The sequence below is a fragment of the Hemiscyllium ocellatum genome, chromosome 30 (genome assembly GCF_020745735.1).
Source record: "Hemiscyllium ocellatum isolate sHemOce1 chromosome 30, sHemOce1.pat.X.cur, whole genome shotgun sequence".
In the NCBI taxonomy this organism is placed as follows: Eukaryota; Metazoa; Chordata; class Chondrichthyes; order Orectolobiformes; family Hemiscylliidae; genus Hemiscyllium; species Hemiscyllium ocellatum.
The window spans coordinates 6046054-6068374 of record NC_083430.1 but is presented as its reverse complement, the minus strand read 5'-3'; the positions used below and the strand labels follow the sequence as shown (position 1 = coordinate 6068374).

The 22321-nt window shown below is 44.7% G+C and overlaps 1 protein-coding gene across 2 annotated transcripts; it reads left to right on the top strand.

Annotated features, from left to right (window-relative positions):
- The first annotated feature begins 12595 nt into the window (after window positions 1–12595).
- Window positions 12596–20456, top strand: LOC132829984 (C-reactive protein-like). 2 transcript variants are annotated; one of them, XM_060847426.1, is made up of 3 exons: window positions 12596–12677; window positions 12789–12864; window positions 19003–20456. In XM_060847426.1, exons 2-3 carry the CDS (start codon window positions 12801–12803, stop codon window positions 19617–19619), a joined length of 681 nt encoding a protein of 226 aa, XP_060703409.1. In that variant the 5' UTR covers window positions 12596–12677; window positions 12789–12800; the 3' UTR covers window positions 19620–20456. The 2 variants fall into 2 exon arrangements, with proteins under 2 accessions (XP_060703409.1, XP_060703408.1); XM_060847425.1 differs by having other exon boundaries at window positions 12615–12696.
- Window positions 20457–22321: the final 1865 nt, after the last annotated feature.

Sequence of the window (22321 nt, the reverse complement as noted above, 5' to 3'; positions counted from 1 at the left end):
AGGGGACCAGAATTGCACGCAATATTCCAACAGCAGCTTAACCAAAGTCCTGTACAGCCGCAAAATGACCTCCCAACTCCTGTACTCAATACTCTGACCAATAAAGGAAAGCATACCAAACACCTTCTTCACTATCCTATCTACCTGCGATTCCACTTTCAAGGAGATATGAGCCTGCACTTCAAGGTCTCTTTGTTCAGCAACACACTCCCTTACCATTAAGTTTACAAGTCCTGTTAAGATTTGCTTTCCCAAAATGCAACAGCTCACATTTATCTGAATTAAACTCCATCTGCCACTTCTCAGCCCACTGACCAATCTGATCAAGATCCCGTTGTAATCTGAGGTTAACTTCTTCACTGTCCACTACACCTCCAATTTTGGTGTCATCTGCAAACTTACTAACTGTACCTCTTATGCTCACATCCAAATCATTTATATAAATGATGAAAAGTAGAGGATCCAGCACCGATCCTTGTGACACTCCACTGGGCACAGGCCTCCAGTCTGAAATAAAGTTCTCCACCACCATCCTCTGTCATCTACCTTTGAGCCAGTTCTGTATCCAAATGGCTAGGTCTCCCTGTATTCCATGAGATCTAACCTTGCTAACCAACCTCCCATGGGGAACCTTGTCGACCACCTTACTGAAGTCCATATAGATTACAACTACCACTCTGCCCTCATCAATCCTCTTTGTTACTTCTTCAAAAACCTCAATCAAGTTTGTGAGACATTTTTTCCCACGCACAAAGCCATGTTGTCTATCCTTAATCAGTCCTTTCCTTTCCAAATACATGTACATTCTGTCCCGCAGGATTCCCTCCAACAACTTGCCCACCACCGAGATCAGGCTCACCGGTCTACAGTTCCCTGGCTTGTCCTTACCGCCCTTCTTAAACAGTGGCACCACATTAGCCAACCTCCAATCTTCCAGCACCTCACCTGTGACTATTGATGATACAAATATCTCAGCAAGAGGCCCAGCAATCATTTCCCTAGATTCCCACAGGATTCCCAGGTACACCTGATCAGGTCCTGGGACTTACCCACTTTTATATGTTTCAAGACATCCAGCACTTCCCCCTCTGTAATATGGACGTTTTTCAAGATTTCCCCATCTATTTCCCTACATTCTATATTTTCCATATCCTTTTCCACAGTAAATACTGATGCAAAAACCTGTCATGTATCTCTCCCATCTCCTGTGGCTCCACACAAAGACCATCTCGCTGATCTTTGAGGGGCCCTATTCTTTCCCCAGTTACCCTTTTGTCCTTAATGTATTTGTAAAAACCCTTTGGATTCTCCTTAACTCTATCTGCCAAAAGTATCTCATGTCCCCTTTTTACCCTCCTGATTTCCCTCTTTAGTATACCCCTATTGCCTTTGTACTCTAAGGATTCACTCAATCTATCCTGTCTGTACCTGACATATGCTTCCTTCTTTTTCTTAACCAAACCCCAAATTTCTTTAGTCATCCAGCATTCCCTATACCTACCAGCCTTTCCTTTCACCCTGACAGGAATATATTTTCTCTGGATTCTCACTATCTCATTTCTGAAGGCTTCCCATTTACCTGTGAACATCTGCCCCCAATCAGCTTTTGAATGTTTTTGCCTAATACCGTCAAATTAGCCTTTCTCCAATTTAGAACTTCAACTTTTAGATCTGGTTTATCCTTTTCCATCACCATTTTAAAACTAATAGAATTATGGTCACTGGCCCCAAAAGTGCTCCCCCACTGACACCTCAGTCACCTGCCCAGCCTTATTTCCCAAGAGTAGGTCACATTTTGCACCTTCTCTAGTAGGTACATCCACATACTGAATCAGAAAGTTTTCTTGTACACACTTAACAAATTCCTCTCCATCTAAACCTTTGACACTATGGCAGTCCCAGTCTATGTTGGGAAAGTTAAAATCCCCTACCATAACCACCCTATTATTCTTACAGATAACTGAGATCTCCTTACAAATTTGCTTCTCAATTTCCCTCTGAATATTAAGTGTCTATAGTACAACTCCAGTAAGAACACCATCCCTTTCTTATTTCTCAGTTCCACCCAACTAACTTCTCTGAATGTATTTTAGGGAATACCCTTCCTCAGCACAGCTGTAATGGTATCCCTTGTCAAAAACGCCACCCTCCCTCTTCTCGTGCCTCCCTTTCTAATCTTCCTGTAGCATTTGCATCCTGGAACATTAAGCTGCCAGTCCTGCCCATCCCTGAGCCATGTTTCTGTAATTGCTATGATATCCCAGTCCCATGTTCCTAACCATGCCCTGAGTTCATCTGCCTTCCCTGTTAGGCCCCTTGCATTGAAATAAATGCAGTTTAATTCATCAGTCCTACCTTGTTCTCTGCTTTGTCCCTGCCTGCCCTGACTGTTTGACTCACCTTTGTTCCCAACTGTACCAGTCTCAGGTTGATCTCTTTCCTCACTATCTCCCTGGGTCTCCCGCCACACACCACCCCCCACCCCCACCCTGCCCCCATACACCAGCTCCTCAGCCATGCATTCATCTGCTCTATCCTTCTATTCCTGCCCTCAGTAGCTCATAGCACCGGGAGTAATCCAGATATTACTACTCTCGAGGACCTCCTTTTAAAATTCCTGCCTAACTCTCTGTAATCTCCTTTCAGAATGATATTCCTTTTTCTTTCCCAGGTCATTGGTTCCAATGTGGACAATGACCTCTTGTTGACCCCTCTCCCCCTTGAGAACATTCTGCACCCTCCCTGCGACATCCTTGATCCTGGCACCAGGGAAGCAATATTTTCCAAAACAGCATATTTGTTTGAAATAGGGATAGCCACAGAAGACTCCTGCACTACCTACCTCTCTTACCTTTCCTGGAGTTAACCCATCTATGTGACTGTATCTGTGACTTTTCCCCCTTCCTATAACTACCATCCATCATATGCCTTTATTCTTGTAAATTCCTCATTGCCTCTAACTGTCTGTCCAACCGATCCATTCGATCTGATAGGATTCACAACCAACGGCATTTATTGCAGATATAATCTTCAATAACTTGTAAACTCTCCTTAAACGCCCACATCCGACAAGAAGAACATGTCATTCTACAAAAGGGCCATTTTTGCTTCTTTCAATCTACAGACCCAGAAAATAGCACTGTCTTATTCCTGTACAAAACACTTATGGCTGATATTTTAATTTTAATCAAGAGACATAGCTCAATAAAACATATAATCAAGGGAAATCCCACTCTACTCACTACTGCAGACTTATTTTAATCCCACGCTTAAAACATTCACTTATCTGTCTCTGTGCTGTGACCTCTCCCAAACAGGTTCCTCCAAGATCAGTTGTGAATTTCACTGTTTGTTTAATTTTCCCAGACACACTCCGATCTCCAACGAAAGACAAATTCAACAGCAAAGGCAGTAACTGTGCAGGTTCAGTGCTGTGTCAGTTAGCAGTGTGGGTTTCTCTCTCTCTCTTTCTCTCTCTATCTCTCTCTCTCTCTCTCCTGCACAGACCATGTGTTGCCTTTGTCTGTTCCTCTCTCTTTTAAAACTGCTGTTGTTTTGACTTTTTCTTTCTCCAAAGTTCCAAAACAATGCAGCAGCATATAAAACAGTAATTGCTGCTCCTGGAATTTGAGGAAATCACCTCCAACAGCTAAAATATCTCAAAAAAGGAGCAGCTGTTCAGCCAGAAATGCTTCCCATCCTCCATCTTGGATTACCCAGAATCCAGGGTGAAGATTCCCTGTTCCCATGTCACAATGCATCCAGCCCGGAGGACCAGTAGTTGGGGTGATGAAGGGCAGGTGTATGCCCCTCTCCAGCAGACCCTGAGGGCGCTGGGCCTCTTGCTTTTCTTCGGGGAGATGGTGGAGATGCCAGCTGAACTTGGGTTCAAAACATTTAATGACAATGAGTTCCACAGATTTATCACCTTAAGGCTGAGAAATTCCTCTGCATCTCAGTTCTACAGGGTAACCCTTCACTCTGAGGCTGTGCCATCAGGTCCTAGACTCTCCTACTGATAGAAACATCTTCTCCACATCCACTCTATTCAGGCCTCCCAGTATTCTGTAAGCTTCAGTCAGATATCCCCTCATTTTTCTCAACTCTATTGAGTACAGACCCAGAATTCTCAACCACTCCTCATAAAGCAAGCCCTTTCACCCCCAAGACCATTCTTGTCAAACTGCTCTGGATCCCCTCCAAGGCCAGCACACCCTTCCTTCAATACACGGCCCAAAACTGCTCACAGTGCAGTCTGACCACAACCTTATACAGCCTCAGCAGAGCACAGCTGCTCTTGTATTCTAGCCTTCTTGAAATGAATGCTAACATTGCACTTGCCTTCCTAATTGCCAACTAAATCTGCATGTTAACCTGAAGAGAATCCTGAACTAGGACTCCCAAGTCCCTCTGTGTTTCAGATTTCCACAGCCTTTCCCCGGTTAGAAAATCCTTTACACCCTTATTCTTCTTACTAAGGTGCAACCTTCAGAGTTGCCACATGATATTCCATCTGCCACCTGTTTCCCCACTCCCCTGACCTATCCAAGTCTTTCTGCACCTCCCCACTTCCTCAACATTACATGCCCCTCCACCTATCTTTGTGTCATCTGCAAATTTAGCAACAATGCTGTCAGTTCCTTCATTCTGATATTTATTATATAATTTGAATAGTTGTGATCCCAATACTGACTCCTGCAGAACTCCAGTAGACACCAGCTGCCATTCTGGAAAAGACCTCTTTATCCCCACTCTCTGCCTTCTGCCAGACAGCCCATCCTTTATCCATGCCAGTACCATGTCCCTAACATTAGGGGAAAGTGAGGACTGTAGATGCTGGAGATCAGAGCTGAAAATGTGGAAAAGCGCAGCAGGTCAGGCAGCATCCAAGGAGCAGGAGAGTCGACGTTTTGGGCATGAGCCCTTCTTCAGGAATGTACTACCCCTGTTTAAGAATGGAATTCCTGAAGAATTCCTGAAGATGGGCTCATGCCCGAAACGTCGACTCTCCTGCTCCTTGGATGCTGCCTGACCTGCTGCGCTTTTCCAGCAACACATTTTCAGCCCTAACATCAGGGGCTCTGATCTTATTGAGCAGCCTTTTGGGTGGTGCCTTGTCAACTCCAATGGATCACATCCACTGGTTCTCCTGGCTCTCTAGCCTGCTCATTATCTCCTCAAAGAATTCTAACAGATTTGCCAAGTAGGACATCTCCTTGACAAAACTGTACTGACTCAGCCCTATTTTGCCATTCACTTGCAAGTATTTTTTGCAATCTCATTCATAATAATGAATTCTAAGGTCTTACGAACGACGAAGGTTAAACTAACTAGTCAATAGGTTCCTGTCTTCTGCCTCCCTCCATTCTTAAACAGGGGTAGTACATTCACCATTTTTCAGTCCTCTGGGGCCTCCTCTGACTCCAGTGATTCCCGAAAGATCACATCCAATGCCTCCATAATCTCTTCATCTATCCCCCTTAGGACTCTGGGGTGTAGTGTGTCTGATCTGGGTGATTTATCCACCTTCAGACCTTGCAGTTTTCCCAGCCCCTTCTCCTTAGCGATGGCCACTACACTCACCTCTGCCCCTGGCTTTCTTGAAGTTCTGGTATGCTACTGGAGCTTTCCACTGTGAAAGTTGATGTAAAGTACTCTGATGTACATTGTTGGGTGTGTGTGCTGCCTCTTTAAGACACCAGGTCGTAAGACCAGAGGAGGGAGCTTGGGGACGCTGCCTGGGTCTGACTGTGTCGCTGTAAAGACATAAAATAAACTGTTTCTGCTTTAAACTTCTACAGGCTGACCTCACGGTCTTTTTTTAACCTCATAATTAGACCCAAACATCGCAACTGGCATTGAGGCTAAGTCACGGCCTACTAATTCTGTGCTACTGCTGTTTCTGGAAGGAAGGACAAGATTGAATTTTAGAACATAGAACAGAGAAAAGTCCAGCACAGAACAGGCCCTTTGGCCCATGATGTTGTGCCAAGGATTAATCCTAATGTAAAATAGAATAACTTAACCTACATAACCCTTGATTCACTGCTATCCATGTGCATGTCTGGCAGTCGCTTAAATGCCCCCAATGACTCTGCTTCCACCACCACAACATTCCATGCATTCACAACTCTCTGCATAAAGAACCTTCCTCTGATGTCCCCTCTATACCTTTATCCTAATATCTTAAAACTATGACCCCTCATACAAATCAATCCTGCTCTGGGGAAAAGTCTCTGGCTATTGATTCTATCCATTCCTCTCATTATCTTGTACACCTTGATCAGGTCACCTCTCTTTCTCCTTCTCTTCTGAGAGACAAGTCCGAGCTTATTCAACCTTTTTTCAGAAGGCAAGCCCTCCAGTCCAGGCAGCATCCTGGTAAATCGTCTTTGCACCCTCTCCAAAGCCTCTGTACCTTTCCTATAGGAGGCCGACCAGAACCGGACACAATATTCCAAGTGTGGTTTCACCAGGAACTTGTAGAGCTGTAGCAAAACCTCGCGGCTCTTAATCTCAATCCCCCGGTTAATGAAAGCCAAAACACAATATGCTTTCTTAACAACCCTATCCACTTGGGTGGCTGAGGGATCTATGTACTTGAACACCAAGATCCCCCTGTTTCTCCACACGGCCAAGAATCCTGTCTTTAATCCTATATTCAGCATTCGAGTTCGAACTTTCAAAATGAATCATTTCGCATTTAGCCAGGTTGAACTCCATCTGTCATTTCTCAGCCCAGCTCTACATCCTGTCTATGTCCCGCTGCAGCCTGCAGTAGCCCTCTATACTATCAACGGCACCTCCAACCTTTGTATCATCTGCAAATTTATTAACCCCCCCTCAACCTCCTCATCCAAGTCATATATAAAAACCACAAAGAACAGAGGCCCACGAACAGAGGCCTGCGGGACCCCACTCAACACTGTCCTCCAGGTAGAATATTTTCCACCTACAACCACTCTCTGCCTTATGTCAGCCAGCCAATTCTGAATCCAGATAGCCAAATCTCCCTGTATCTCATGCTTCCTGACTTTATGAATGAGCCTACCATGGGGAACCCTATCAAATTCCTTACTGAAGTCCATATACATCACATCCACTGCTCGACCATCATCGACCTGTCTTGTCACCTCCTCAAAGAACTCAATAAGATTTGTGAGGCATGACCTGCCTCTCACAAAGTCATGCTGACTGCCTTTAATCACACTATGCTTTTCCAAATAGTCATAAATGCTATCCCTCAGAATTCTTTCCAAACTTGTTCACCAGGAAGCAATTCCACGATTCTGCAAGGCCTGCCCAGTGCCATTTGCCTTACGGGAAAAATTGGAGGTATAAATCAAGATGTTGGAAGGTGAAGCAAACAGGGCAGAAGCAAAACATATCGCTGAAGTGGGAGATGGCATGGGGCAGGGTGACACTAGGCACATGGACACACAACATGGCTGCTGAGCTATAAGTTGTTCACTAAGCACACAAGATGGCCGCCAGACCACAATATGGAGAGGGACAGCAGAGCAAATAGAGACACGACTTGGGGCCACCAGAATGGCAGCACAATGCACTCACAACCCAGTTGATTAGTTTAAGGGCAGGTGGGGGAGAGGATACACATGAGTAATGAACACTGCCCGCTGAAGTATTTGGGTCCAACCAACACCTTTTATAGAAATACTAACAGTTTGATACGAACTCAATACAGAGTGTTAATAGCCAGGGCTACAGTAATTGCCTCTTACTACAGCAATGGACTTCCGTGCAGACATTGAAACTTACAATGTCTGCGCTGAAACTGACCATGACCGCACTGAAATTAACACAGGCTGCACTGGAACTGACAATGACTGCACCGAAACTATCAACGAATCTGCAATGTTTACCATAAACAAACCATGTTAAAAAGACAATAATCTCATCACTGACCTGTTATGTCACAAAATGTATAAAAGAATCTTGACATGTGTTCCGGGTGAGAGAAGACCCACAGCTGACCACTGTGCTGTTGGTGTCTCTCTCTCCCCAGAGCTCCAGTATTTCCTTGTACAATAAACTCTATCATTGAACCCTGGCGCTGACTCCACGGCTGATGATTTTCTCCACAACACTGGCCCCTCAGAACATCCGGTAAGGTTGTCAGAACCTGTGGGTTCTCCCCCCCCCCCCCCCCCCCCCCCCCCCTTTCCCCGCCCCGCCTAGCCTCGAAGAACCCTCTGAGGATGAGATAGACTTGGCAAATGTCACAGCCTCATACTGTTACCACCTGGAGAAGAGGATGAATTTTGGCCAAGACTCTGCAGGCACAAGAGGTGGGCTAGGTTTGGTACATGCCTGTTACAGGCCAGGCCAGAACCCCCTCAAAACATTTTAAGAATGCACCTAGACCCTAACTTTATCTTAGTTTAAATGTAGATGTGAACTGGGTGTTCCAGGTGTAATGCAACCAGTCAAACCTCTTGGCTTTAAGCAAAACACATTTTGTTTAAACACTACAGTGAAAACGCTAACAAAGGAAAGTGTAATTTAGAATAACTTTACTCTTGGAAAACTTAGCCCACCCAATACAGTAACTGTTACTAATTAACTGTTCCAATGCAGTAACATCCCACAAACACACCCCTTGACAACAACGTAAAGAGTTTCAGTTTTCAAGATTGCATACACTAAGCTGAGATACAAGGCCTGAATACATTTGCCGTGTTCACTGATTCTCTTTTCTATAAGTTCTGTTAATTCAGGATAATAACAAAATAGATGTGACAATAGCCCTTAGTTGGGAAAAGTAAATGAGTCTTGATCATTTTAAACAGAGAAGCCAAAACTGCTCAGCAACGGGAAACAACTGGTCTCGACTGGTCCCACATACTAGTTTCAAAAGATTTCATCAAACAAACTTTTCCTTTTGGCTGTGGCCCTCAATAGGACAGGATTTAATCAGGGATGGTGATGGTGTAGTCCGAGACATTGCATGCACAGCCAGTACGACGTTGTCACTTTGTTGCTTGACTGGCCTTTGTGGCATCTCTCCTATTTTAGACACTAGCCCAATTGACAATAAGGAGAGCCTGAACAGAGCTGACTGGGCAAGGTTGTCATTGGTATTTCCAGTAAGTAGGTCAATACCAGATCTTCTATCCTTTTTTATTCCTTTATCAGTTTTTCTGTCTGGTTTTGGTACAACTGAGCCATTTTAGGCCATTTCAGAGGGAAGGTAAGAATCAGGACATTCTGTCCCGTGCAGGTCAGATCAACTAAGGAGACAGACGTTTAGTCCTGAAATTACATTAGTGACTCAGAGAGTTCAATACTCTTGTGGCTACCTTGACAGGGATGAGATTAAATCCAATTTCTTAAATGCCACCATCAAACATGTTGGATTTGATTTCATTTTTCTGGAGAATTAGAATGGGCCACTGGAAAATGGGGTCATTAACAGAATACCACCAATGAATGTCACATATCAGAAATTGTTCTGTCATTGCACAGTGCTCTTTCCAGAGGACTGTTCAGTTCTGTGATCTCACTTGTGCGGGGAATTCTAGGTTTAATCCCCGCTCTGTGTTAGCTGCATTTGCACAAAACCTCTCATTGTGTTTCTAACATGACTGCCTCCCGTACTCTACTTCAGGATGAGTCTGTAACCAAAATATCCTCAAGGGGGTTGCTGCGTTGGAATAATTCTTTACAAAACACTTTCAGTATTGTTAGGTTGTATTAAGATAAAAGTCAAATTCCACACAGACATTAAATCAATGTATTTATCTACCTGCCATTCCTCAGAGCTTCATTTGCCTATTCTGGTATTTAGGTAGGGTGATTTCAAGTCAAACAAGTTTTCTAGGTGTGTTTTATCTGAAAGCAAACAGCAATATCCACATTCTCCATCAAAGTATGAGTGACATTAATTAATCTTTACCTTTCTGGGAATGACCAAGAATGAATAGCATATTCTTTTTGTTTTGACAATGTTCAGTCTTTGTTTGCTGATATATCCAAAACTCCCAAGTCAGAATCTAATCTAGGACTGAAGAGTTGCTTCTGGACTGGAAAGTGCCTGAAATGAAAGATGTCCTCAATGGAGAACATTTTCTATTGAACACTGCACTGCTGAGGACCTATTCCCTCGATGCTATACCAGCCAAATTTATCCCTCAATAAACATCACTGGATGAAGGATCTGGTCATTGGCACATTGTTGTCAGTGGGATCATGCTTTGTACATATTGGCTTCCAAATTTCCACATATTTCAAATGAATGTGAAGTACTTTGTACTAAACACATGAAAGACACTAAACAAAACTGAGTTTGAGAATCATAGAATCCCTACAGATTCTATGATTCTCAAGTCCACATCAACTGTCTGAGCAGCATCCCAATCAGACTCTCCCCTATGCACTTCCCATGGCCAATCCACCTAACGGTACACCTGGGACTGAAACACCCAGAGGAAATCCACACAGTCACAAGAAGGATGTGCAAACTCCACACAGGCAGTCGCCCAAGGGTGGAATCAAAGCTGGATCCATGGTGCTGTGAGGCACTCTCTGGTTTGGCTTGATTGGATTTTATTTGATTTATTACTGTCATATGTACTGAGGTACAGTGAAAGGTGTTGCTGTACCTGCTTTACAGGCAGGTTGTACTATACTAGGGCACCAGGGTAAAAGAACAGAGCGCAGGTTAAACTGACACAGCTGCTGGGAAGGTGCAGACAGAGATCAACATTAACTTTCAAAAGGTTGATAACAGTGAGGAAAAATCTGTTCTTGAATCTGAGTTGTTTTTTATTGTGGAACTATCCTTGTTCTATTCATTAACTTGGCATTAAAAGGCATTTGCTGAAAATGTGTTGCTGGAAAAGCGCAGCAGGTCAGGCAGCATACAAGGAGCAGGAGAGTCAACGTTTCGGACATGAGCCCTTCATCAGGAATGAGGAAAGTATGCCAAGCAGGCTAAGATAAAAGGTAGGGAGATGGGACTTGGGGGAGGGGCGTTGGAAATGGGATAGGTGGAAGGAGGTCAAGGTGAGGGTGATAGGCCGGAGTGGGGTGGGGGCGGAGAGGTCAGGAAGAAGATTGCAGGTTAGGAAGGCGGTTTGAGGGATTTGACTGAGACAAGGTGGGGGAGGGGAAATGAGGAAACTGGAGAACTCTGAGTTCATCCCTTGTGGTTGGAGGGTTCCCAGGTGGAAGATGAGGCGTTCTTCCTCCAGCCATCATGTTGCTTTAGTCTGGCGATGGAGGAGTCCAAGGACCTGCATGTCCTTGGTGGAGTGGGAGGGGGAGTTGAAGTGTTAAACCACGGGGTGGTTGGGTTGGTTGGTCCGGGTGTCCCAGAGGTGTTCTCTGAAATGTTCCGCAAGTAGGCGGCCTGTCTCCCCAATATAGAAGAGGCCACACCGGGTGCAGCGGATGCAGTAAATTGGAGAGACAGGCCGCCTACTTGCGGAACATTTCAGAGAACACCTCTGGGACACCCGGACCAACCAACCCAACCACCCGTGGCTCAGCACTTTAACTCCCCCTCCCACTCCACCAAGGGCATGCAGGTCCTTGGACTCCTCCATCACCAGACCAAAGCAACACGATGGCTGGAGGAAGAGCACCTCATCTTCCACCTAGGAACCCTCCAACCACAAGGGATGAACTCAGATTTCTCCAGTTTCCTCATTTCCCCTCCCCCACCTTGTCTCAGTCAAATCCCTCGAACTCAGCACCGCCTTCCTAACCTGCAATCTTCTTCCTGATCTCTCCGCCCTCACCCCCACTCCAGCCTATCACCCTCACCTTGACCTCCTTCCACCTATCACATTTCCAACGCCCCTCCCCCAAGTCCCTCCTCCCTACCTTTTATCTTAGCCTGCTGGACACACTTTCCTCATTCCTGAAGAAGGGCTCATGCCCGAAACGTCGATTCTCCTGCTCCTTGGATGCTGCCTGACCTGCTGCACTTTTCCAGCAACACATTTTCAGCTCTGATCGCCAGCATCTGCAGTTCTCACTTTCTCCATTAAAAGGCATGTGGATGGGTGTATGAATAGGAAGGGTTTGGAGGGATATGGGCCAGGTGCCGGCAGGTGGGAACGGATTGGATTGGGATATCTGGTCGGAATGGATGGGTTGGACCAAAGGGTCCGTTTCCATGCTGTACATCTCCATGACTCTATGACTCTGTAAGTTTGTCTATTAAATCTTACAGACTAAAAGCCAATCAAGTGTTCACTTTAAAACTCTGATGTTCTTGTCCACACACCAGCTCGCAAATGCCTGTCCCAGCCAGCCCTGGAGTTCCAGACTTTGAGAATTCTGTTGCTCTGAGGACAGACTGTAATTAGTAACAGAGAAATGTTTCACCTGAGATCAGGAAAGAGACGTCAACACAGGCAGCCAGACCGAGTGGGGGCGGGGAAAGACCCACACTCATTACAGGAACTGTTAGGTGGCAAAACTAAAATTGATCATCCTTTAAACAGATGGGCAGAATGGTCATCCCCAATTATTTGTGATCATTGTAAAACTATCTGAGGATTTGGATTGACAGCATTGTTAGCACCGCCTCCTTATTTCTTTCATTGCATGAGACTGGCACTGAGCTCAGCAGAGTATAAATTAAAGCAAACTGTGAAGGCAGATGACTGTTTAATCTGAGGACCAGAGGATTCTACTGCAGGATTGTCGTGAGTACGGGATACAGGGGTATGCTATTGGGCAGCAGTTCTCATTTTAAATGAATCTATGACCATGTTGAATGAAATGGAATCTCTTATACATCGTTCATTTATTTACAGATTGGACACAGGATGAAGACCTACTTTCTCTCGATGTTTGTGGTGTGCCTTTACTTGCCAGTCTCTGATAGTGCAGGTATGTCTGCAATGGGATTGATTTGGAGGAGCCAGTGTTGGACTAGGGTGGGCAAAGTTAAAAATCACACAACACCAGGTTACAGTCCAACAGGTTTATCTGGAAGCACTAGGCTTTCGGAGTGCCACCAACACCCACGCCCACCTGATGAAGAGCCAGTGCCTTGAAAGCTAGTCCAAATAAACCTGTTGGACTATAACTTGACGTTGTGTGATTTTTTAACTTTGCAATTGGATTGTCACATAAACTACAGGTTGTACACAGGAGTCAGAATATACTTTCGAACAATGATAATGCAGCCCACAGAGGGCAGTAAGATTCCAGGGTTCATTTATGCTCTGTCATTGAAAGGATTGTTGAAAGAGAACATCTTGCATTTCTGTATCGCCATTCAGAGCCACAGTAGATTCCAAAGCACTTTAAAGCCAGGAAAGTTTTTGAAATCAGTTCAGAAGCTGTGATCCCATCACCAGGTCACCCTTTATTTACATATGGACACTGAGCCAGCTTCCTCAGAGTCAGCTCTGAGTGAATGGAGCCTCAAACACTCCTGTTTATATCTGTCAGCCAGGGCTCCCGAACTGGATCTATATGGACTTCAGTAAAGCATTCAACAAGGTTCCCCATGGGAGACTGGTTAGCAAGGTTAGATCTCATGGAACACAGGGAGAACTAGCCATTTGGATACAGAACTGGCTCAAAGGTAGAAGACAGAGGGTAGCGGTGGAGGGTTGTTTTTCAGACTGGAGGCCAATGACCAGTGGAGTGCCATAAAAATCGGTGCTGGGTCCACTACTTTTCATCATTTATAAAAATGATTTGGATGTGAGCATAAGAGGTACAGTCAGTAAGTTTGCAGATGACACCAAAATTGGAGGTGTAGTGGACAGCGAAGAGGGTTACCTCAGATTACAACAGGATCTGGACCAGATGAGCTGAGGCCAATGGGCTGAGGAGTGGCAGATGGAATTTAATTTAGATAAATGCGAGGTGCTGCATTTTGGGAATCCAAATTAGAGCAAAACTTATATACTTAAGGGTAAGATTCTAATGAGTGTTGCTGAACAAAGAGGTCTTGAAGTGCAGGTTCATAGCTCCTTGAAAGTGGAGTCGCAGGTAGATAGGATAGTGAAGGAAGCATTTGGTATGCTTTCCTTTATGGGTCAGAGTATTGAGTACAGGAGTTGGGAGGTCACGTTGCAGCTGTACAGGACATTGGTTAGGCCACTGTTGGAATATTGTGTGCAATTCTGGTCTCCCTCCTATCGGAAGAATGTTGCGAAACTTAAAAAGGTTTAGAAAAGAATTACAAGGGGTTTGCCCGAGTTGGAGGATTTGAGCTACAGAGAGAGGCTGAACAGGGCTGTTTTCCCTGGAGCGTTGGAGGCTGAGGGGTGACCTTATAGAGGTTTATAAAATTATGAGGGGCATGGATAGGATAAATAGACAAAGTCTCTTCCATGGGGTTGGGGAGTCCAGAACTAGAGGCATAGGTTTAGGGTGAGAGGGGAAAGATATAAAAGAGACCTAAGGGGCAACTTTTTCACACAGAGGGTGGTGTGTATATGGAATGAGCAGCCAGAGGATGTGGTGAAGGCTGATACAATTAGAGCATTTAAAAGGCATCCGGATGGGTATATGAATAGGAAGGGCTGGGAGGGAATTGGACCAAGTGCTGGCAAATGGGATTAGATTAGGTTAGGATACCTGGTCAGCATGGATGAGGTGGACCAAAGGGTCTGTTCCATACTGTACATCTCTATACTGTATATGGCTCCTATTCCACCTGCTGACCTCATTACAGTCGCTACAGTTTTTTAATAAGTATTCATTTGTGGGTTTTTGCTAACTGGGCCAACATTTCTTGACAATGTCTATTTTCCGTGAACTGTGTCCTTTCCTCTCCCCAGTTCAAGGCCTTCATGATTGTGACTCATTTGAAGTACTTTCCAATGGTGTTCACCAAGAAGGTGGTTTCCCAGACGGATGGTAAATGAGGGTGTGGTTTTTTTTAAGATTCCCTACAGTGTGGAAACAGGCCCTTTGGCCCAACAAGTCCACCCTGACTAAGCCAACTAACACTACAGGCAATTTAGCATGGCCAATTCACCGAGCCTGCACATCTTTGGACTGTGGGAGGAAATCGGAGCACCCGGAGGAAACCCACTCAGAGAATGTGCGAACTCCACACAGACAGTTGCCTGAGATAGGAATTGAACCCAGGTCCTTGGTGCTATGAGGCAACAGTGCTAACCACTGAGCCACCGTGTTGCCCATTACAGGGTGGCCAGAGGGCAGTGACTAGAAAGGCGGGCAGCCTGAATGTAGATTAAGCCTGAGTCTAGTTGCAAGATACCCAGAGGGAAGCAATGGCCAACAACGGCTACAATCTCCCATCCAGGACTGGGGTCAGAGGACAGGAGACTTGCAAATGTGTCATAGTTGGTCAAATTGATGTAAAGATAAGCCCTGTAACTACCATATCGGTGAGGAAGTAATTTTTAAACATCAGCTGCTGGAGAGGCCTTTTTACAGACTGTATCCAGGGAAGGAGGCTTTTACAATGTGTGGGAGCAGGAAGGACTCATTTACAGTGGGGGGAGGGTTGGGGGTGAGAGAGGAGAGGTTAGTTTGTGTGGGGGAGGGAATGCTTCCAGGTGACTGCTCCACTCGGACATTTATCCATCGTGCTCCATCTCCATGTTTTGTACGGGATCTCTGGCCCTCTGGCAATGAGGAGTCACCTTCAAGGCCTCCACTGCAGCACTGTCATTGGGAAGATTGGATACTCTCCCCCATTACACAGCCCTTGACTCCATGCAGGAACTTATACAGTCAGAGATTTACAGCATGGAAGAAAATCCTTCAGTCCATCAAGTCTCCTGGTACAATTGAGTAAAAAGTGAGGTCTGCAGATGCTGGAGATCAGAGCTGAAAATGTGTTGCTGGTTAAAGCACAGCAGGTTAGGCAGCATCTAAGGAACAGGAAATTCGACGTTTCGGGCCAGAGCCCTTCATCATCCTGGGTACAATTGTACCATTTAAGAGGCATTTGGATGGGTATATGAATAGGAAGGGTTTGGAGGGATATGGGCCAGGTGCTGGCAGGTGGGACTAGATCGGGTTGGGATATCTGGCCGGCATGGACGGGTTGGACCGAAGGGTCTGTTTCCGTGCTGTACATCTCTATGACTCTATAAGTCTGTGCCAGTCCATAACTATTCAAATTCTTTTTTCCAGCACTTTGATAACTGCCTTCTATATCTTGAACCACAATTGCACATTAAAATAGCTCTTAAATGAATTGAGGGTCTCTGCTTCCACCACCCATACAGACAGCAAGTTCCAGATCCCACCACCCTCTGGGAGAACAAGGCTTTCTTCACATTTCCACTCAATGTTCTAGCCTCGACATTCAATCTATGCTCAAGGGGAAAGGTCTGTTCCTGTCTACCCTATCTTTGCCCCCCCCTCCCTCGGTTACACACATTTCAATCATGCCCCTCTCCATCTCGTCTGCTCTAAGAAAAACGTCTGTTTTCATAGCTAAAACTTTCCATCCCCGGCCACATCCTGGTAAATCTCCTCTGCACCCTGTCCAGTGCTACTACATCCCTCCAGTAATGTGGATTCTGGAACTGCTCATCACGCCCTCGCTGTGGCCAAACCAACATCTTATACAGTTGCAGCACAACGTTCCTACTCTGAAAGTCAATGCCTCAGCTATGAAGGGACAGCACTCCGAAAGCTAATACTTCCAAATAAACCTGCTGGACTAAAACCTGGTGTTGTGTGATTTTTAACTTCGACCAGTAAAGGCAAGTAACCCATATGCCTTCTGGATAACTTTCTCCACCTGTCCTGAGGGACCAATGTATAATGCACATCAAAGTCCCTCTGATCCATGGGGCTTCCGAGGAGCTTACTGTTCACGTATTCACTTGCATTGTTTGTCCTGCCCAACCATTTCACCTCACATTCATCCGGATTGAATTCTGTTTTGGATGTATGTTTGTGATTGGGTTGAGCAGTAGTGCTGGTGAGTGAGACAACTCAGTTTACAGTGTGGTCAGGACAGGAGCTAGTCAGCTGTTGAGTGGCAGCATGATTGGATGTACGGTTTGCTAACATCGGGCTAATCATTACGTAGGGATTAGAGTTAGAATTGATCATAGGCCATCAGGATAGGGGGGGAGGGGGGTGGGGAGGTAGGTGGGACTTGTGGTGAGTTGGTAGGTCACTGACTGTGTGGGAATTACTTCAATAGTTACTCTACAGATGAACTGGCATATTTACCTAGCATTTTCGGGTATCTGTTCAAGTCATTTGGGGAAGGCAATGGCCTAATGGGCTTATTGCTGGCTTATTAAGCAAGAGACTCAGCTAATGTCCTAGGGACCTAGGTTCAATTTCTTAAACAGCAGATGGATTTAAATTCAGTGTTTTTTAAAAATCTAAAATTCAGTCTAATGATGACCATTGTCAATTGCCATCTGGTTGTCAAATGTCCTTTAGAGAAGGAAACTGCCATCCTTCCCTGGTCTGGCCTACATGTGAATCCAGACCCACAGCAAAATGGTCAAATCTGACCAATTAGTGACAGGCAATAAGTGCTGGCCTAACCTGCAACATCTGAATCCTGAGAATGAATACAAAAAAAACACTGAACTGAGATCTTAGACTAGCTCAGAGTCTAACTGCGATCTTGGACTAGCTCAGAGTTGTGAACCTTTGCAAAGGATGCCAGGGAGAGGTTCCAATGTACTGGGGAAATCTTCCATCAAGTTTGGTGCATCAGGACGTCCATGATCTTCTGACCCACGTGGAGTCAAGTGTCCAAGTCTCCAACCATCTGGAGAGCAGCTGATTTGAGCAGTTGTTATTGTACCTTAAATACTGATTTTGTTTTTATCTAGTGATAAAGTGAGGACTGCAGATGCTGGAGATCAGAGTTGAGAGTGTGGTGCTGGAAAAGTACAGCAGGTCAGGCAGCTTCCAAGGAGCAGGAGAATCGATGTTTCGGGCATAAGCCTTTCATCAGGAATTCCTGATGAAGGGTTTATGCTTGAAACATCGATTCTCCTGCTCCTCAGATGTTGCCTGACCTGCTGTGCTTTTCCAGCAACACACTCTCGACAATATTTCTGTGATGTTTTATATGTTGATCTATAGTACAGGAACTTTCATAGTTATGCACTGTGTTTTATGGCTGTTTTTTCTTGTTGGCATCAGAGTCAATTTAAGTGTCAAAAGGAGGTTCACATTGGAAAATAGTTTGGGTAATAGTGATGGCAATATTGTCTACAAGAGCAGGTCAGAGGTTGCACACTCTGCCGCAAGTAACTAACTTCCAGACTCTGAGATGCTCCCAATTTAGCTGGCTGGGTGCAGTTCCAGCAGCTCGACACTATCCAGGACAAAGCAGCTGCTTGATTGGCACCACACCCACAAGCATCCACTCCCTTCACCACCTTCGACGTTCACTCCCTTCATGATCAATGGACATAGAGCAATGTGCACTCCCCAAGACCTGGGAAAGGGCCATCTGTAAAACTAAAACACTGGGGTCCATTCCCTGAAGGGCCAGGCTCAATCTAATCTCCAAGGTGTGCAATTATCATTCACTAAAAATGAGAATGAAAGTGATCTGTGAATGGAAGATCATTTTTCTCCAGACACTGTAAACCACTCTGAGATGAGGAAGGAATTGGCCTTCTTGTCCTGGTCATTAATTATCCAGCAGCTAGAAACATTAAAGTCAATGACCTGACACTAATCCAGGGCATTCTGTGGATTGTACACAAATCTCACTTCTTTCCCACATTACAGTCATGACTTGTTCGGCTGGAGAGTGCTGTAAGTTCTGAAAGGGCATTCAAAAATATGGAGGTCAGCACAGAGTGCAACACTATAGTAATGAGAAAATGGTGAAGAGATTTTGCCCAAAATGTTGATTTTCCTGCTTCCCGAATGCTGTGCTTTTCCAGCGCCACTCTAATCTAGACAGAGGGCAACACACTGGGTATTCAAAGTTTTCACTCGTTCATTCAGAATGAGAAACCCCTCTTCCCCAGGATGTTTCTGGTGATTATCACTACTTCAAAATCACTGAACAAGATTGAATCTCTTTTGTTACAGGTCTCGCAGGGAAGTCGCTGACATTTCCGGTCCAAACCAAGGACAGTTACGTTCAACTGAAACCAGAGCGTTGTCCTGATTTGTCTGCCTTTACTCTGTGTTTGCGAGCAGCATCTGCAGAGTCCCGCAACTATGGGTTATTCTCCTATGCAAGTTCACAGCATGACAATGAACTGATGCTCTTCAAAGCAAGTGATACAAGAATCGATCTGTACCTCCAGGACATTGTGATTCCATTTTGCCTTCCTGCAATGGATACGCTGATGAGGCACATCTGTGTGACCTGGGAGTCTGGGCAGGGGGAAGTCACGTTCTGGGTGAATGGACAGCGGAGTCTTCGGAAAGTTGGTAGAAAGGGGAGTATAGTGAAGGGTAGAGGTACCTATATTCTGGGTCAGGAGCAGGACAAGGTTGGGGGAGGGTTTGACATCGATCAGAGTTTTGTTGGGGAGGTTTCTGATGTTAATCTGTGGGACCATGTTTTAACACCCAGTGAGATTAAGGCTGTGAGTGAAGGTTGTTACAATCCGGGGGGGACCATCATCGACTGGTCGTCAGTATGGTACATTACAAGAGGAAAAGTCAAAATTCAGGACAATAAAGACTGCACTGTTTAAAATTCTTTGCTGGAGGATCCATTTTGGGAACAATGGGCTAAACGATGAGAAGAAAATTGCAGACATTCCCAGAAACTGCTATAATAGCCGAACAACCTTATAATCTTTTCTCAGAATCAGCAGGCTTCCACAATAATAAGAGGAATTGATCACTGGGCTAATTATATTCAGATCAGTAGTTTTTCCACTGGAATCTTATAGTTTTTCATCTTTCTCAGTTTCAAACTCAATGAAAAGAATCTCTGTTATTCTCATCATCAGAGATAAGGAGTCAGAGAATGTGACCTATTGGCACAGGATGTAGCTTGACATATATAAAAAAAATTCTCTAATCAACCTATTCAAGATGTTATTACTTGAACCCAGGCTGCCTGGCTTAAAGGCAACGGTACTACCACCCCACCATAAGAACTTGGTATAAATCCCCAGTATGTTGCACTCTGTGCTGAACTTTGATTAAAACCTAAAGATTTTCTCAGATCTAACAGGGGACCACTTATTTCCTCACCCATTCCTCCCTTGTTGTGCCACTAGTGCACACATTAAATTCCCAGTGGGATTAGGTCTCTATCTCAATCAAAGTGCACCAGCAAAGACAGGGAGTTTACACCTAACTGAGACAGCTAGCAGAATTAAACTTGTGAGAGTCTGAAGGACAGTCAGACTGTAGGAGGAGTTAATTCTGTCCTGGATTGTGACTGTACTGTTTGTGGGTTATTGCTTGATGGACACTGTCTCTCCTGTCCCTGGAATTGCACCATGATTTGAAACACTTTGCAATCGCCTTGGAATGAAATTATAATCAATCTGTAATGTAGCTTCATCACATTGATATATGCACATCAAAATGGCAAGCTTATTGTGTGTTTAAATTAGTGTGCCTAATCTTCGAATAAAACTCAGTACAATCCATAATGAAATGCAGTCACTGCTTTAATACAGGAAACTTGTCAAATTATCTATGGATAGCAAACTCCCACAAACATGAATAAAATAATGACCATATAATCTGCAATAGCAATATTGTTGAGTGATAATTATTGGCTGAAGGTTGGGGAGAATTTTCATAAATTCGTCACATTTTGTAGCATGGAAACAGACTTTTCAGTCCAACTAATCCACGCTGACCATGTTCCCAAACTAAACTAGTCCCATTTGCCTGCATTTGGCCCATATCCCTCCTATTCATGTCCTCATCCAAACATGGTAATTCTACATGCATCCACCACTTCCTTTGGTGGTTCATTCCACACACAACCCATCCTGTAAAAAATAAAGTTGCCCATCCTGTCTTTTTTTAAAACGCCTTTCCCTCACGTTAAAAATATGCTCCCTAGTTTTGAACTTCCCCATATAAGGGAAAATACCTTTGCTATTTATCCTATCTATGCCTCTCATGATGTTATAAACATCTATACTGTCCCCCTCAATCTCCTAAACTCCTGTGAAAAAGTTCCAGCCTATTTTTATCATTCAAGCCCTCCATTCCTGCCAATATCCAGGTAAACCTTTTCTGAACCCTCTTCAGTTTAATAATATCCTTCCTATAACAGGATGACCAGAACTGCACACAGTACTCCAGAAGAGGCCAAAGCAACTTCCTGTATAACCTCAACAAAATGTCCTAATTCCTATATCCCAAGGTCTTCTGCTCTTTGAATTAACATCATGGACATTTTTTGTCCACTTTCACACCTCACTGGGTTAGTGCACTGAAAAACAAATCCCTTCTACCGAGAGTCTTCACAGAAGTTAATGTTTCTGAAAGAAATGTGGAGAATTTCCAAACCACCTGACTTCAAACACAGGTGGCTAGAAAGCATGGGCCAGTTTGCTGTAGTGAACAAGGATCGCAGACTATTACAGGCCATTAGATTCCAGCTACAGGTAACAATTCGACTACATTAAGTATAGAAGGTCAGCCTACACCTGGAGTGTAGGTTTGGTCTCCCTACCTCAGAAAGGATATATTCACTCACCGAGGGAGTGCACATACATTAGGCTGATATCAGAGATGGCAGGACTAAGCTATGTGGAGAGATGGGTTCAACTGGACCGGCGTTCAACTGAGCTGCAAAAGATGAAATAACATCTGTTGTTGTGGTCCTGTTCGCCGAGCTGGGAATTTGTGTTGCAGACATTTCGTCCCCTGTCTAGGTGACATCCTCAGTGCTTGGGAGCCTCCTGTGAAGCGCTTCTGTGATGTTTCCTCCGGCATTTATAGTGGTTTGTCTCTGCCGTTTCCGGATATCAGTTCCAGCTGACTGCTGCAGTGGCCGGTATATTGGGTCCAGGTCAATGTACTTATTGATAGAATCTGTGGATGAATGCCATGCCTCTAGGAATTCCCTGGCTGTTCTCTGTTTGGCTTGTCCTATAATAGTAGTGTTGTCCCAGACAAACTCATGTTGCTTGTCATCTGCGTGTGTGGCTACTAAGGATAGCTGGACGTGTCATTTCATGGCTAGTTGGTGTTCATGGATGTGGATCGTGAGCTGTCTTCCTGAGCTTCCAAAGGCTCCCAAGCACTGAGGATGTCACCTAGACAGGGGATAAAACGTCTGCAACACAAACTCCCAGCTCGGCGAACAGAATCACAACAATGAGCACCCGAGCTACAAATCTTTTCACAAACTGTGAAATAACATCTGATTGAAGCTTATAAAATTTGAACAAATTTGACGCAGGGGGCATGATTTCCC

Coding starts and splice junctions, on each gene's coding strand:
- LOC132829984 (XM_060847426.1), top strand. CDS start 12,801: ATGAAGACCTACTTTCTCTCGATGTTTGTGGTGTGCCTTTACTTGCCA. Junction 12,865..19,002: donor GCCAGTCTCTGATAGTGCAG/GTATGTCTGCAA, acceptor CTTTTGTTACAG/GTCTCGCAGGGAAGTCGCTG.